At 39.7% G+C, this 17,787-nt stretch overlaps 1 protein-coding gene across 9 annotated transcripts in view; it reads left to right on the top strand.

The window, feature by feature from the left end:
- CHRM3 (cholinergic receptor muscarinic 3) overlaps positions 1-15,597 on the top strand; it is a 521,589-nt gene extending 505,992 nt beyond the window's left edge. For all 9 annotated transcript variants that reach the window (XM_031935428.1, XM_031935431.1, XM_031935427.1 and 6 more), the window contains one exon: positions 7,625-15,597. In XM_031935428.1, the coding sequence (XP_031791288.1) occupies positions 7,644-9,416 (1,773 nt within the window). In that variant the 5' untranslated portion in view covers positions 7,625-7,643 and the 3' untranslated portion in view covers positions 9,417-15,597. The remainder of the gene's footprint in view (positions 1-7,624) is intronic.
- The last annotated feature ends 2,190 nt before the right edge of the window (positions 15,598-17,787 follow it).

The raw sequence follows: 17,787 nt of genomic DNA, 5'->3' as shown, positions 1-17,787 counted from the left end.
CATGCAGGCTGCATTCCTAGAAATCCTGCCTGGGATTACTTATAAAATGCGAAGACCAGTGGGCTGACAAGAATCTCTGTTCCCACCACCTGTTTCTTCCTGAGCATTAAAAGGAAAGGCTTCCCATAGGTCTCCTCACCAGTATCAATCAATTCAATGAGTGTAGACTATGAACCTCCTTGACTCAAAATATCCTAACACTACGGAATGTAGGCTGTTGAGTCAGGATGAGTAAGGAATATTAAACATAGAAATGATACCTTCTACTCAGAAAATCACCATCAACTGAGGCCTCTTAGCCCAGGATTATCATTGCTTCATTTGGGTCTGACCTGCAGACCTGATTCTCAGGAAGTTACATATTATCTGTGAAATAATAGATATACCTGAAGTAAAACATTTGACGACTCTCATTTCTAATAAGTATTTTTAGATTTTTTTTTTTTGAAGTCCTTATGACCTGCTGATCAGTTTCTCCTCATGTCATCCTGTGTACCGACAGGACCTCCATTGCTGAGCCTCCAGAGAACAGTCGTTTTAATGAGGCTGTGGCCCCAAGGCCTGGGAGAAGGTCATAGAAAATGTTCGAAGGAAGATGAGGGTAGGTGGGAGAAATCTTGTTTCCTGGCCCTGTAAGGACACTGTCTTCCTTGATAAAGCTGGGTACAGCCTTGATATGAATAGATTGGGGAGCACTAGGAATGTACGTCACCTGGATGTACCTCACCTGGGCTGTGGAGAAAAGACAGTGTACTCAGAAGAGGCATGGCAGGTGCTGAATGTCCCTTGGAGGAACAAAGGCAAGAAAGGCCCCCTACATCAACGAGGGGAGAAAATCCACAACCCAGAGGAGAAATAGGATTTTTTGTGTGTGAGATAATACGTTGCTCATTTACATATAAAGTGTGTATAATATTTTTACTCCATCTTATTCAGGCGAACAAGACCAGTAGTTTCGTGTAATTTGCCTCGAAGCTGCCTGTTGAGGCCCCATTCTGCATAGAAAATCACCACAAACTTAGCAGCTTACCATCAGATTTCCTGTTCAGAGTCTCGGCACTGAAATCAAGGTGTTTGCCCGGCTGAGTTTATGTCTTAGGCAAGACTAAGGAAGAATTCATTACAACACGCATTCAGGTCGTCAATGCTTCTGCCACAGTGACCCACTGACCTCTGAGCAGCTGCCATCTCTGGGCACCAGGCAGGAGGGCATGAGGCACGCGTCTTCTTTGAGTCTGATCAATATTATCAGATGCGACCTTTTTTTTCTCCAACCTTCTCCGCATTTAAAAGCAACAGCAGGGTGGAGGGCAAGATCCCCAGCCCTCCTTGGAGACCATCACCAATATCTTCCCCCTTTCAAGTCTCTTCTTCACTTCCTTCTGGCTTTGGAAACTTTGAGAATATTTTTCTCATTTGGGACATTACAGACTGAGCTGAAGTCTTCTTTGTCCATCACCCTCAATCCTAATTATCTCCCTCCTCCAAAATACCACTGCTAATAGATGATTTACATGTATATGTTCTATCCTTTTATGACAATTTTAATTACATAGACATATACCACCTTTAGTATATAGGCATGCACATCTTCAGTATACTATTGCTGTGTTTCATTGTAAACTGAATTTTATCATGTTGTATTTATCATCCCACAACTTGCCTTTCTTACTTAACAAGTATTTTTAGATGGTTATAAGTTAATATATATCAAGTTGATTGCCTTTTTCTGCTGCATAGTATTCCCTTTTATGAATGACCTCATTTTTTAATTCATTTCAAAACAAATGAATGGTCTTATAGATTTTCCTCATTTTTGTCATAAAAATAAATGCTTCAGTTAATAGCTTTGTGCATGTCTCCTTGTATACATACGAACGCAATAATTTCTAAAGGGTAGATACCTAGCAGTTGGATTGCTAGTTCATTTTACATACCTTTTCAGTTTTAATTAATACCTCCAAATCACCTTTTGTAGTACTTATATCAATTTATTCACTCTGGATGTGGCAAGGGGAAATTTTTCTTATTTTCCTAGTGTGTAGGTCAGTATACCATGCATTGATGCTCAGAAGACCAAGTGTTTGCAGTTTAAAAGCCCTTATCTTTAAATCCCTTCTCTCTACCAGAGTATTTAAAGTGTATTTTAAAAAGCAAAAAATTATGAAATACTGATTTCTTTCTCCCTGTGTTTCTAACAGTAACAACACAACCCTGAGAACATGAAAAGTTAGCATTGGGAGAAGGGAGGCAAGATCCCCGTTAATACTTCAGAGTATTAGCCTACAACACCACAATGCTTATCTTCTCCAAAATCCACAGATCAGGTGACAGTAGTCTAGTTTTATAGATGAAGAAAGGTCGTCTCAAAGTAGTCAAGTAATTTGGTAAGTTTATACATCTCCTAGGCCAACCCAGAACTCAGACCCAAATCAGCAAAACTCCAAAGACCACAGCTTTTCAACTCTGCTCTGCTGCTTTCTAATAAAAAAAAATTAATGATGATGAGAACATCGTATTTATTAATAGAGTGGTATTAATGTATCTCATCACATCAGAACTCCAAATGAGTACCCACGACTTCCTAAACATTTCTCCCTTCGTAGCTACAAGTCACAATGGGTTTTAGTAGTGTGCTTTGCTCATAATTTCTGCTTCCCATTCAAAAGGCTTTATTTTCCTGAAAGTTATGTTCATATACCACATTCCCTTCTTTCTCGTTGCTTTGATATCTGAGGTCCTTAGAAGGAAACCCAAGGGTAGCCTTAGGACTGCCATGGTTATTGACTAGTAACTCGTTCATTTATTAACTCTTGTCCTTTGGATGTTGTATCACATGGGTAAGCAAATGTCTACAAGTCATTTCCCTCTAATGGTTCTTGTCTACCTTTAAAACTTTTGCTCATCTCATACTGCACATCTATTGCATGACAGAAAGGGACTAAAACATTTTTAAATAAGGAAAAGCACATGTCTGAGAACTTCAGAAAGGTATTAGATATTGAATGAATGTCAAAGTGTAAGAAGAATGATGGCCAATGGTAGATATGCCAAAGAATACAGGTCAAAGATAAACAGGTTATTTAATTAACCCAATACCGACAACTAAACTCACCGATAGCTGCCTTTCCTCAATCCTGGCTTCTTTCATTTTCTGTAGTCAAACAAAGCATAATTGGACTAGAATACTATTCATTTTGGGGGGCTCTTCAGAGTCACAGGATGAAAGGGACTAAAAGAAAACAATTGACCTTAGGCTAATTTCAAAAATTCTTACTTATATTCTTCAATAATATAGGTCAACAGAGCAAATTAAATTGTTATTTAATGTAATAAACATCATGTGATTATCCACCCAGAGTGATTTGATATTGCCTAAATAACTTGTGCTTTTTAAAATATTTTATTAGTATTCCATCTCTTACGTAGGGGTGAGTTTATGAAATGCAGAGGCTGTGGACTCCCTGAATTCCACAGCACCAATCACCATAATCTGACACTAGCAGTGGTTAAATGAACATGCATTGATATCGACGGAACACCTTCCAGTTGCAGGTGACAGGAAGTGTCTCTGGTAGCCCTGGCAACAAAGGAAAGGCGAGGTCAAGGAGGTGGTGCTGACCTCAGGAGTGGCTAAATTCAGGTTTCAAAGAACATCATCATCATCATGCTGTTTGCCACACCCCCTCCTGTCTCTCTCCTTCCTCCATGCCTTTCCTCTATGTTTGCTTGCTCTTGGTTTCCCATGTGGTGGCAAACAGGGTGATCGGCACCTCGTAATTCCAAATAAAAGAGAATAACTGTCTCATTCCAACATCCACATCAAATCCCCAGATCAGCCCTCCTGCCTGGGTCTTCTTCATGTACATTGTTGTGGCAGAGGAGCCAGGACCATCTGATTGATGCCTGTCCCAAACTACATACTATGGGTGACAGGCTATTTCCAAAAAGACAGTCCAAAGAAAGACAAATTACAGATACCCACTGCATGGCTTTAACCAACAAAGATGAAAGAAGTATCATCAGCACAAATATGAATAAAGCATCAGGATGACTGGGCATTACATTTATTTATAATAAAACCAGCATGGCTAAAGACCTGAAATTTGGGCCTCAGGACATGATTGCCTCCCATGGGACATGAAAGCAGAGACCTAGATAGTAGAAATGAGGAAATGTCACTGCTATGTTCAGGAATCTCAGGGGCGAAGGAGATTTTGGAAAGAGAAAGGCTCTTCAGAGTACATGAGAAATAAACACAGGTCCAGTGCTGGAAAACAAACAAACAAAAATGGATGAACAAAGATGATAATCTAAAGAGGACCAAATGCCACTTATCAGCATATGGGGCCGAGAGCATTTAAGAGGCACCCCAGACTCCCCAGTAGACCAATAGTAATAGTAGTTATTAACCTCAGAGACAGGGTGTTGACCTGATTAAAGACACATCTGTCCTTGTGAATATACACAGTCACCGTGGAGTGGGATATACATAGTCACCGTGGAGTGGGATATACACAGTCACCATGGGGTGGGATATACACAGTCACAGTGGGGTGGGATATACACAGTCACAGTGGAGTGGGATATACACAGTCACCGTGGAGTGGGATATACACAGTCACAGTGGGGTGGGATATACACAGTCAGCAATGGAGAGATAACAAGGCAAACACCTTTAGCACTGCTGTAAACTGGGATCTGGATGGAGGAAGAACCGCAGACAGATCTTCTGTACATGCATCTTGGAAGAAACCCTGAATGTAATTGCGTGCTACAAACAGCATGTAACACTTTCCAAACCCAGACATCACTCAGTGAAAGAGAATGAGAGTTAAGTGTAAGTTGACAACTGATAAAACTCAAATATTAAAAAAAAAAAAAGTAAAAGAGAATAGTCTCATCAATTTCCTAAAATTGAAAATTAGTGCAATGTCGGATATTTTAGCTATGGGAAAATAATGTTAGATTATACAGAATATTTTGTATTATTCCTCTCTGTAATTGAGTATTATATTAGAATATTTAGACTATTTCAAATTTTTTATTATTTCAAAGAGCACTAAAGTGAACATGTGTACATGTATTTATATGTGTGTGAGTATATGTATGTCTAACATCATAGGTATTATGTGTATACATAGAGTCAGACAGCTCCTGAGATCATGGATTTTGGCATTTTTTACAAACTGCAAAATTGCCTTTCAAATGACCAACGTATACTGCAACCCCAAGACCATGAAAATTGATTATTTTTGTCATATTACTGTGAAGGCTGAATGTATCGAATCATCTGTATCTTTGCCATTGTTTTAGGTGATAAGGAGTATCTCATTAATTTTTAAATGTACATCAATTCCACCTTAAGGAGGCGTATGATGATTTTTAACCAGCTAGGAAGGGCTAGTTGTATAGGACACCTGGAAGGAGCTGGTGGAGAGGCAGCATAGCCTCACAGTTACACATGGAGGCTGTGGGTTCAGATTGTCTGGATGGAACTCTTTAGGTCCCCCCACACGTCCCCTTGTTAGGTCAATTCCTTGCACAGATTATTTAAATGTGTCTTCCTTTCCTGTAAAATGAGGTTATTTAAGGATTAAATGAGATAATACACTGGGCACGGCAGCTCACGCCTATAATCCCAGCACTTTGGGAGGCCAAAATGGGCAGATAATTTGAGGCCAGGGGTTTGAGACTAGCCTGGTCAACATGGTGAAACCCCATCTCTACTAAAAACACAAAAATTAGCCAGGTAAGGTGACACATGCCTGTAATCACAGCTACTTAGGAGGCTGAAGCATGAGAATCACTTGAACCTAGGAGGCAGAGGCTGCAGTGAGCCAAGATCACACCACTGCTCTCCAGTCTGGGCGAGACTCTGTCTCAAAAAATATAATAAATAAATAAGATAATGCATACGATGCATTTGCACAACATGTACCACATAGTAAATGTCCAATAAATAATTTCTACTAACATTTATTATTGCACTAAATTTAGCTCTGAGCATCCTGGCAGTCAAAGCAAAGAGAGTTCATTGTTCAATAAAAAGAATAAGATAATAATCACAGATACTCATATAGCATTTACTGTATCAGCTCCTGTTCTAAGTACTTTATATATGTTAAAACATTTTGATGAGAAATGAAGCTTCTTTGGTCACTTATTATTGAATTCTGAAAAGAATTTATCAACAACTGATTCTATTATGCAGAAAATTATCATTCCCATTTTTAATGAGAAAACTTGGACTCAAAGAAGTTAAATATCTAAGATCTCACCTCCAGTAAGTGGTCAAACAGATTTGAACTATGCCTTTTGACCCATAGTCTTCCTGCTATACCAGAAAGCCTTTCCAGAAGGCTCTGTGTGAATGTGACTACTGCTTTGAGAGACACTCTGAGAAAACGCTGACATTCAATACCCTAAGACTTGATTTAGGACTCTCACACTGCCCTTGCACATATATGTTTATCTGTAAGAGTTTATTGTTGAAGATTTTTTTTTTTAACCGAGAGCATAAATGCAGTAGCAGGGTACACAACAGATTTTTGCTAGGATGATCAAACTTTGAACTCATAGAATGACACTAATTGAGGAATGATTTGCTTCTCTAGTGTACAGTGGCTGGTGGTGTGTGAATGCCTGAGCCAGTGGTGTCCCGGAAGTACAGCCCTGGAGGCTATGAGAGAATGGTGCAGGTCACAACCAAGGCCAGCAGCGACACCAAGGGGGTCTTACTGGTGGCACCTTATTTGTAATGGTTCTTAGTTGTTCATATACTCTAGCAACAAGCGTTTGAAAGCACTAGTTGCAGTTTTGCAACTTTTATATGCAAATGTGTGTGGGCATGCCCATTTGTTCACATATGTATGACACGCTAAAATACATTTTCATGCTTGGATCTAAAAGATCTAAATACTAGAAATATTTAAAACCGGTTTGGTCCATTCAAAACATTCTGCTAAAAGTTCATCTGCAGGTCATCAAGTAGAAGACAGCTTCCCGGGAGATAGTCGTGTTACCAGTCCTTACAAGGAACTGATATCTGACTTTTTCAATTGTCTCAAAGAGATAATACAATATGAATTGATTTATGTTGGTTTTATCCCTTCTCCAAGTTGGCACTGCTCATTTTAGTGAGGCTTAAATGGCTGGTATCACCTTAAATTTGTGTATTTCTCAAGTCTCAGATGGGTAAATGCCCAGATAAAATGCAAATCAAGTCAAGTTATCAATTTAGCATGATGATAAAACTGTTTGGATAATTGTAATAGAAATGTCTGATATTTTTCACCTTTACAAAATAAGAGAAGTAAGGGTGATTTTGTTTAGTAACAGAATTACATGGAATATATTTAGAAATGAGAAAAATGTGGGAAAAAAGCACAATGTTCAGTGCATGCCACCAATTATACAATATTATCTCAAACAAATCAATGTCTGTCTGCCCTAGACTCCATTCATTTAAAATAAGAGAATGAACTTGATAATGTTTGGCTTCATAGAGATTCAGCATCCTGTCATAGGCCTTCCATGTCTTTTAACGTATGCAATGCAAAGAACAAGCAAATAAAGGCAGAAAATTTTCTAACTCCGTCTTTTCTCTCTTTTCTTCCCCTAGACTATGTCAGAGAGTCACAATGACCTTGCACAATAACAGTACAACCTCGCCTTTGTTTCCAAACATCAGCTCCTCCTGGATACACAGCCCCTCCGATGCAGGGCTGCCCCCGGGAACCGTCACTCATTTCGGCAGCTACAACGCTTCTCGAGCAGCCGGGAATTTCTCCTCTCCGAACGGTGCCACCGATGACCCTCTGGGAGGTCATACCGTCTGGCAGGTGGTCTTCATCGCTTTCTTAACGGGCATCCTGGCCTTGGTGACCATCATCGGCAACATCCTGGTAATTGTGTCATTTAAGGTCAACAAGCAGCTGAAGACGGTCAACAACTACTTCCTCTTAAGCTTGGCGTGCGCCGATCTGATAATTGGGGTCATTTCAATGAATCTGTTTACGACCTACATCATCATGAATCGATGGGCCTTAGGGAACTTGGCCTGTGACCTCTGGCTTGCCATTGACTACGTAGCCAGCAATGCCTCTGTTATGAATCTTCTGGTCATCAGCTTTGACAGATACTTTTCCATCACGAGGCCGCTCACGTACCGAGCCAAACGAACAACAAAGAGAGCTGGTGTGATGATCGGTCTGGCTTGGGTCATCTCCTTTGTCCTTTGGGCTCCTGCCATCTTGTTCTGGCAATACTTTGTTGGAAAGAGAACTGTGCCTCCAGGAGAGTGCTTCATTCAGTTCCTCAGTGAACCCACCATTACTTTTGGCACAGCCATCGCTGCTTTTTATATGCCTGTCACCATTATGACTATTTTATACTGGAGGATCTATAAGGAAACTGAAAAGCGTACCAAAGAGCTTGCTGGGCTGCAAGCCTCTGGGACAGAGGCAGAGACAGAAAACTTTGTCCACCCCACAGGCAGTTCTCGAAGCTGCAGCAGTTATGAACTTCAACAGCAAAGCATGAAACGCTCCAACAGGAGGAAGTACAGCCGCTGCCACTTCTGGTTCACAACCAAGAGCTGGAAACCCAGCTCTGAGCAGGTGGACCAAGACCACAGCAGCAGTGACAGTTGGAACAACAATGATGCTGCTGCCTCCCTGGAGAACTCCGCCTCCTCCGATGAGGAGGACATTGGCTCCGAGACGAGAGCCATCTACTCCATCGTGCTCAAGCTTCCAGGTCACAGCACCATCCTCAACTCCACCAAGTTACCCTCGTCCGACAACCTGCAGGTGCCTGAGGAGGAGCTGGGGATGGTGGACTTGGAGAGGAAAGCTAACAAGCTGCAGGCCCAGAAGAGCGTGGACGATGGAGGCAGTTTTCCAAAAAGCTTCTCCAAGCTTCCCATCCAGCTAGAGTCAGCCGTGGACACAGCCAAGACTTCTGATGTCAACTCCTCAGTGGGTAAGACCACGGCCACTCTACCTCTGTCCTTCAAGGAAGCCACTCTGGCCAAGAGGTTTGCTCTGAAGACCAGAAGTCAGATCACTAAGCGGAAAAGGATGTCCCTCGTCAAGGAGAAGAAAGCAGCCCAGACCCTCAGTGCGATCTTGCTTGCCTTCATCATCACTTGGACCCCATACAATATCATGGTTCTGGTGAACACCTTTTGTGACAGCTGCATACCCAAAACCTTTTGGAATCTGGGCTACTGGCTGTGCTACATCAACAGCACCGTGAACCCCGTGTGCTATGCCCTGTGCAACAAAACATTCAGAACCACTTTCAAGATGCTGCTGCTGTGCCAGTGTGACAAAAAAAAGAGGCGCAAGCAGCAGTACCAGCAGAGACAGTCGGTCATTTTTCACAAGCGTGCACCCGAGCAGGCCTTGTAGAATGAGGTTTTATCAATAGCAGTAACGAAACGCACACATCAACCCACAGACCTTAGGAGGAGGAAGCTGAGGGTGGGGTGATTTCTGGTGATGATAAAAATGATTTTGTCACCCAGATGTGAAAGAAGCTGCCTGTTTACTGATCCATTGAATAAACCCATTTTAACAGAAAAAGTCAATACCAATTTAGCAAAAAAAAACAAAAAACGTACTACTGAATATAAAAAAATTTATTCTGAAATAGACTTTACATGTTTTTTTCCTTAAACAGGAGAAAAATAATTGCTGCACAGCAGTTATATACCCAAATTGATTTGCCTGGGTCTTTAATTCCCAATAGCTTTAGAATCTCACATGAGCATAGCTGACCCAGTTCCCACATTCTTCCCAAGGATCCCAAAAGTGGGAATCCAGACCCCACGAGGAACACTGCAGGCTAACGAATCTGTGGTTCCAAAATTATTTCACACGTTGCAAAGCTGAATCTTCTTGTCCCAATAGAGCTTCCTGTCTTTTCTTTGGTGTGTTGTTAAACTCTATTTGTGGACTTGATTCTTGATTCTTGCAAAGTACTGTTTTGTGCAGTTCAAGTTTCGTACAAATAAATATACTTAAGTATATATATATATGTGTGAGTTCTGCACGCACACACATAGTGTATATAATATCATGGGAAACACTGAACTGGCAAATTATTCCTGCAATATACGCTTTCAGTACTTTGGTGACTGAAGTTCTCTAGGATCCTAATGCAACATAAACGTGAAATAAGCCCAGTTTAATGTTTTTGAAACCAGGGCTGTTTTCCACAGAGAGCAGCCAGGCCTTCCCAGCAGGTCTGTGCAGAGCGGACAGGCTCGTGTGTCAGTTGAACACCGTGGCTTCACCAGACATGGTGTTAAGCAATCTCCTTTGTTGATGTCTCAACAGAGCCACATCGGGGCCCCTCTGAGCTCAAAGAATGAACCACATCCACACGTTTGAATTTAATCATCTAAATCTGAATGTTTCAAAACAAAATTTCTGCTATCTAAACTGCTTGAAACTCAGTAATAGTGTCACGTTTGAATGTCATACACAGCAATATATATATATGTATATGTATATATATATATGGCAAAGCAAAAAAAAACAAAAACATGGTGAGAGAGAATGAAGGAGAACATTGTGTTTGATTCTTGCTGAATGGCGCCTTCTAAAAGAAAATAGGGCTTGCACCTTTGTTACTCAGCTGTGGCCAGTGCTTTCTGGTGTTCACTGAGTAACCTTCACCCAGGAATAGGTGAGGTTTAGGAATTTCCATGTCTTCTGAAGAAAGAATTACACTCTGAAAAGTAATGCTTCAAATTGATTTCCTTACCTTTTGGAAAAAAAAGAAAAAAAAATTGTTTTTGCATTCTCCCTTGAATTGACCAAAATGTTAACTCTTTTATTTGGGGAGGGGACGGGGTGCTGCCGTCATTGTTGTTGTTGTTGCTGCTGTAGTTGTTGGGGTTTCTTTTCCTGTTGCCGGGGCTGTTTGGGGAGAGGGAGGGGAGGGAGGTGGGAGGGCTGCGGAGCTATCTTCCCTTTGTACAGGGCATTCGTGTTGTGAACCCAGAGCTGGGTAGAAGCTGCTTTTGTATTCAGTGTGAGGTGGTGTTTACAGACGACTTTGACAACAGTGGACGTGTACTCAGTGGTGTCTGTGTATCTGAACTATTTAATTTCGTGTTATGTTTATATGCAGAAATATTTATGGATACTACACCAAGTGTTTATTTAATGTTGATAAATATTACTCTTCAGTCGTCAGCCATGGTGTCCTTTGAAAGTGATTCTTTAAAGTCCACTTGAGCAACGAATAGAGTCTATTGAGCTTTCCTGTGGCTAAGAAGAAGAAACATGTCATCCTGTTGGCATCAGCAAGCACCTAACTCTTTCTAGGTAATAAAAAGGCAACTGTCACTTCAACATAAATGTTTAAAACCACTCTTTAGTTAAATCCAGTAGGAAATGAACAAAGCAGCCTTCCACCATTGTGTCTGAAATCATTTTACACGGGGAAAAAAAAATGATCAGTGTAATTGTAAGAATGATTTTTTGGGGCCCACATTCAACCAAAGAAAACAGACGATTTTCTAATATGTACAGCAAACTACAGAATGTCATATTATCCACCTGTGAAACGTCTAGTAAGCAACTGCATCTATATTTTCTTTCTCCAGTTGGCCTGGCACTAATAAATATGTGAAAGCTTATTCAAGTGTCCCAGTACTTCAGCACTTCCCATCCTTTTGCAAACTCCTATCTTGCCTCTCTCCCAAAAGGGCTGTTTCTTTTATTTAAAAAAAATAATAATAATAGAATTAAATTTGAGAAAAGGAGAGACCCTGAAATTTAGCAGAACTTTGAGAGTTCCTTACAATCTCCTTAAATATGATTATCTCCTTATCCTTGTCCTTTTGTGATGCTAATAATGGCAGAAAAGGAACAAATCCAAGACTCTAGGTCTCCTTTTTTTGGTTTGACTGGTTTTATTATAGAATTGTTTTTAAGCCTCTTATGGATGAAAGCTGCATTTAAATACTATCTACTGACTTTATAGAAAGGTATGTCCATTTCTTGGGTCATTTTCAGAGAAAGAAAACAAGCAAAATAGATTCTTTTGAATATGAAGAATTTAAAAGTATAATTGAAGATGTAGTGAGTGTTTATAACTGGACCTTAGTTACACGTGCATTTCTCAAAGGGCTTGTCATTACGGGAGATATTCAGCATTTACATAAGATCAAAATGTCTTCATCCCAAACTGGGAATCAAATTATTTCATGCCATACGCATGAGGCTTGCAGACGTTTCAAGATTAGCCACTTTGAAAGAAGAAAATGATCAAACTACACTTGGAGAATCTCTCTCTCTCCCCCTCTCCTTCCTTCTCTCTCACAAGCACACACACAACACACATTCTCCATTCTCCAGGCATTGCCAGATGGCTAGGAGAAGTGAGCTCTCTCTGGCCCCCTAGTTCCCTCGGCTTTGCCCATCAGCTCCCTGTGGCCTCGATGCTAATCCTCCCTATTCTAAATCACCCTTTGCCTCTTAAGCCCAGCCTTGACTCTCTACGTATTTTTCATTTCTTTTTACCCTTTAGTGTACAATAGTTGTAGACTCTGACGGAATGAAAACAAATAAGAAGCCTAAGCATTAGACCCTGCTGTGGCTGAAGATCTAGAAGGCATATCAACTTTCTCTGTCAGGCTTCCTGCGTTGCCCGTGGGCAGGGCTCATTGCTCTGCAGAGCGCTGGGAGCCCCTCTGTGTATCGGGAGAGAAGCTGGAGCACAGAGCTCTGCTGCAAAGTTGGCTGTTTCAGCTCTGACTCAGGGAGGAAAGAAGGATGCCAAGGCTCTGTCACAGCGGGGAAACCTAATACTAAAGTGACACGGAGAAGGATTCCAGGGATCAGCCAGGGTGTCCTGTACTTATCTGAGTAGAGATGATTCAAAGATGGGGACATATTCCAGGAAATTGCACAATCTTCCCCTGGCAGTTTCCGAGGACCAGTGAAGGCAGGGCAGTGTAGTCAAAGAAGCAATGAATTCAGGATGAGGAACCCTAAGTTCTTGTGCCAGTTTGGTCACTGCTTAGTTACATGTCCTTGTCCATGCTTGTCACTTAACCTAAACTTTCTGGGTTTTCTCCTCATTGCTCAAACTAAGTAACAACACTGAAATTCTCCAATTTGTCTTCTGATGGCAAATGGGTCAAAACTGAAGTCAGTAAATACCATGATGAAAGTAAAATGGTATATTGAGTGAATGCTTGAAAATTTCAGATTTTATACTCTGTAAAGTTATTTACTTACTATATTTCAACACCACAAAATCTTGAAATTTGGAAGGTAACCAAGGAAGCTTGGAAATTTGTTGGTAAACCCAGAGTAGTATGGTTTCAAATACCACTCCAACCCAGCACTGAGGTCTGGCAACCACACAAAATAGAGTTTCTGGGTAGCAGGTGTTTACTTTGGTTTTGCAATAGCATTTCTCACAGTAGGACTGAAACTATATAGAATATAACACTCCAACGTTATTTTTTTAACCTAAACAACCCTACTTCTAGCACCTCCTCTGAAAGAATATTTTGCTCTAATGCTACGTGCAACAAACTTATTTAAACAGGATCAACTCCAGCCCTTAATAGGTTCAAGGACAATTTTACTACTTCCTTTCTACATACTTAAGTTATACTCTCTTCTTCTGTTTCGATGACTCTAAATATTCAGCGTCTCCCAGCATTAATGTTGTGTGAGTCAACACTGCAGACCTAAGAGAAAGGTTTCTAGAATGGTAACCCAGTGCTCTTTAGAACTGGAGAATTCTATTTTCTTGTTCTGGCTTTAGTGTTAATGTCTGGGAAAGGAGGCTCATGATAAGATAATATAAATGAGTAAAGAAGATCTAGTTCATAACATGACTGTACTCCACGTAAGTTTGTAACTGCACAGTGTTATGTTGTACGGCTCAGAAATGAGCAAGTGTTGGTATTATTAGGCATGCATCACGTTCACAGCTTCATGCAGAGATGAATAGTGCATTTGGATGTATGGAAGTCATCCAAAGGCATTGCTAGAACATTAGGCCTGTGTTTGTTCTGGTAGAACCACAGAGACTCACACAAAGTTCTGACCCTACCACTCTGGTCTGGGCTTGAGACCACCCCCAAAAAAATCATCTAGAGAACCAAAGAGGCTCACATCTCAGCTGCATTCTACGTAAAAGATAAAGGGGCCGTACTCTCCACTGCAAAGCAACGTTAGTAAAACTTCCCGGACCCAAATTATAATCCGGCATTCCTACCTTAAACTAAAAAGATTATCCCCAGAATATTAAAGCTTACTATTGTTCTTTCTTGGAGTCCAAAATGCTTAGCAGTTCTGCAGTTCACATACAAAACTCAAAACTATTTTTATCCTGTATTCTGTGAGTTCCTTGATGATAGTAATTGGGTCTTATTCATCACTCTGTATCCTGCAGCTCACACAGAATCTGGTAAATTGCATATATTTGATAAATGTTGAATATATAATAACCTCTTTATTAATTAACAAATATTGTCAAAATTCTGTGCACATCCATGTCCCATGCTGCTACTGTAGTCAGGAGTTGTTTGGCTGGGAAATGGAGAATGTTCACAAATGTGATGGTTATCTAATAAAATATCACTGAGCAATAAGGAGAAATATTTTAAATAGATTTGAAGTTGTGAACAAATAATTTAGAGTCCAAAAAGGAAAAAGAAAATTAACTCTCTCTTTTATCCCTAGAACTCAGAAACTTTACTGGATTGGTCAACAAAGAGAAGCTTTTCATTGTAAAAAAGAGTAGAATTCATTGAAGGGATAATTCTTTTGAAACAGGCTTCTTGGTTGCTTGCCTCAGTAAAAGAAGCATCTGGAGGGCCTGGAGAGTTCATAAACATAGTTTTCTGTACAGTGAAGATCTGTAGTTTGGCTCAAAAATCCTTGCATGTAGTTTTGCTTGGTGTGGAAAGTTATTAAGAGAGAATCCTTCATCCTGTTCTGCAAGCAATCAAACACACGATCTCCCTTCTATCCATTCCTCATCCAGTACATGGGCATTTCCAGCCTCCTACATGTAACACTTCAAACTTCCTTTGGGCATCTACTTAGAGCTATGTGACGGTCACATTGGGGGCAAGGCCCTTCTTTCTTTTAAATATAAGAACCGTTTCCAAGTTTGGTGCAGGCTTGAGGAATAATTACATGAAAAAGGGCTTCCAAGATGGTGAATCAGCATGCTGATTTCTCTTGGCAGGAAGCTCTCAGGGAAATGTCTGTGAATCATGTAAGGATGCTCTCTGGTGGATAGAGAAACCGCAGTCCAAAATCAGATGGGTGTATATTTGCTTTGTAAGCAAAGGGCATGTATCATACTCGCATCTAAAACAGTGTCCACATCTTTGCCAAAGGCACTGAATTTTACCTTTTTTTTTTTTATTACCTCGTGGCCAGCACTTCCTCAGTAGGCATTTCAGGTGTGTCACAAACCATGTTCATTTTTAATCTTGAAAAAGTCAATCGTCTGTAGTCTGTACTATAAAATGATGCCTGCGACTTTGTGGTGAATATTATCCCCAAGTTAACAGTGAAATAATAAATAAAACTATTATTGAACAAAGAGTGTGGTTTGCTTTTATTTAATCCAGGGCCTATAATACAGCCACAGCTTTTTATTGTATAAAAGGGCAGAATTCATTGAAAGGATAATTCTGAACAGATTGCTATTTGCCTTGACTTCTCTTTCTTTTTCACATGCAAAAGAACTTTCTTTAACAACTATCATCATACCATCATAAACCAAATACCTCCTGGCCATGTGTTTAGAGGAGTATTAGCAAGTGGAAACTACAGCTACACATACAGTCCTTACTCCAAAAGTGCATGTGAAGAAAAATATTTGTCTATAGACACATATAGGGAAGGGGAATTTTCTTTTTTTTAAGGCATGCTTATCTTTTTTTTTTTTCTTTTTAGGTGTATTTTTGTTTCTTTTAGACCCCACAGAAAATATTTTCCCATTGGAGAAAAAAAAAAAAATTTTTGTTTTCATATTTTATTATAAAAATTTATAAAAATTTTCATATTTTATTACACTGACTTTAAAACTGCTGGAAGTGAAGGTACAAACTGAAGTTACTCTGGGCAAGAAATGACATTTTTTTTGAATGGCATCCTGATCACTTCATGATTGTTGTACTGTTTCACAACCTGTCCCATAGAAACCAACCATTGCTCCTTAGTCTTTAGGGCAAGAAAAAACAGGAAGGAATATGAGAGAGAGGGCGAGAAAGAGAGAGAGCAAGAGAGAGAGAGAGACAGAGAGAGAGAGAGAGGTATATATATAGCTATATATGGAAATATATATATACGCACACACACATATATATGTATGTATTATTTCTCTCTCACAGCTTTTTCTGCCAATCATTACATCTTCATATCTTCATCCTCAGCTTACAATTTGAACCTGTGCTCACTGAAACGTTGGCCATCCCCTCTCCATCTCTGTTTTGCTATTTCATGCTATTAAAATTACCATTTAGATCAAGGTAGGTGGCCAGAAAAGGAACTGCTTTTCTCACTACTCTATAATAGTAGACATTTTTACATAAAACTCATATGAGATTTAAGAAGAAAAGTTTTCTATTGTGTTAAAGCCTTCCTTATATTGCTGCACACATTTATGCCATATGAAATCTTGACTACGGAAAGAAACATTGGCTAAAAGTATGGAAGATTAATAAACCATAAGAATATGTCAATGTTGGAAATATCTATTAAGTATGAGTTGATTTTTAACTGAAAAGTACTTTGTTGGGAGTTGATAAATAACTTTTGGGGAAGCTTAGACGCTTCCTTATCCAAATGGCTACATGGAGCAGAAATTTTACAAAATATGACCAATCAATTGATTTAAATATTTTCCACAATTATTATTTTATTTGACTGAACGGAGATATTTCACCCTTGAAATAAATGTTTCAATCACAGGAGTCATATATATAATATATTTTTAACTATCCAGCATATTTTTAAAAGCATTAAAAATTAACACAACTTAAGCAATAAGCATGAATGATCTTTCATTGAAATTGGATCTCATCTACAAAGGCTTGGAAGAGTAGAGAGACAGAGAACGTTTTTGAAAAGATGTCCTGTGGTCCAGAGCATTTACAGAGCTATGAAGACGATGCAGCCAGCTACAGCTTGGAAGCAGAAGTCGTTTGGTCTAATTATGGTCATTCTTGGCCTTTTTTGCCTACCACCCCTTCAATTCAATTCTTGCTTTTGTTTCTTGGAGATGCCATGTGCATATTTCAGTGGAACTTGTCATTCTCCACGAGAATTAAACAACAGCACACAGGTTGTGAAAAGGCAGAAGGATCCTTCATAGTAACAGTCTGTAAAAGATTGGTTTTTATTTCAGTTATATGAAGGATAATGATGAGAATCATGTTGGAATGAGAGTCTCGAATCATGGAGATGCTCGCTCTCGTTAGCACTGTGTTTCTAAAGAGAGTATTTTAGCCATGGTTTATAAGAGTAGAATTATTAACTCAATCTTGCAACAAAAAGAGAAAGAGAGTTGTCAAAGGCAATGCAGCCAGTGAGGGATGTACCTGACATTTCAACTCACATCTCCAACCCCCAAGCTTTTATTGTGCCTATTTTGATGCCAATCATTTGCCAATTCACTATTGGGAAATATCTGAGAAATCAGAAATCTCTGCAGGAGGAAAAAACTGCCTTCAGACCCCAGAAAAAAAATAATCCAGGTGCTTTCATAGGGTTAGATATTTTTATTAGA

The sequence above is a fragment of the Piliocolobus tephrosceles genome, chromosome 1 (assembly GCF_002776525.5).
Source record: "Piliocolobus tephrosceles isolate RC106 chromosome 1, ASM277652v3, whole genome shotgun sequence".
Lineage (NCBI taxonomy): Eukaryota > Metazoa > Chordata > Mammalia > Primates > Cercopithecidae > Piliocolobus > Piliocolobus tephrosceles.
Note: the sequence above shows the minus strand (reverse complement) of the source record. Positions and strands in the feature narration are given on the sequence as shown.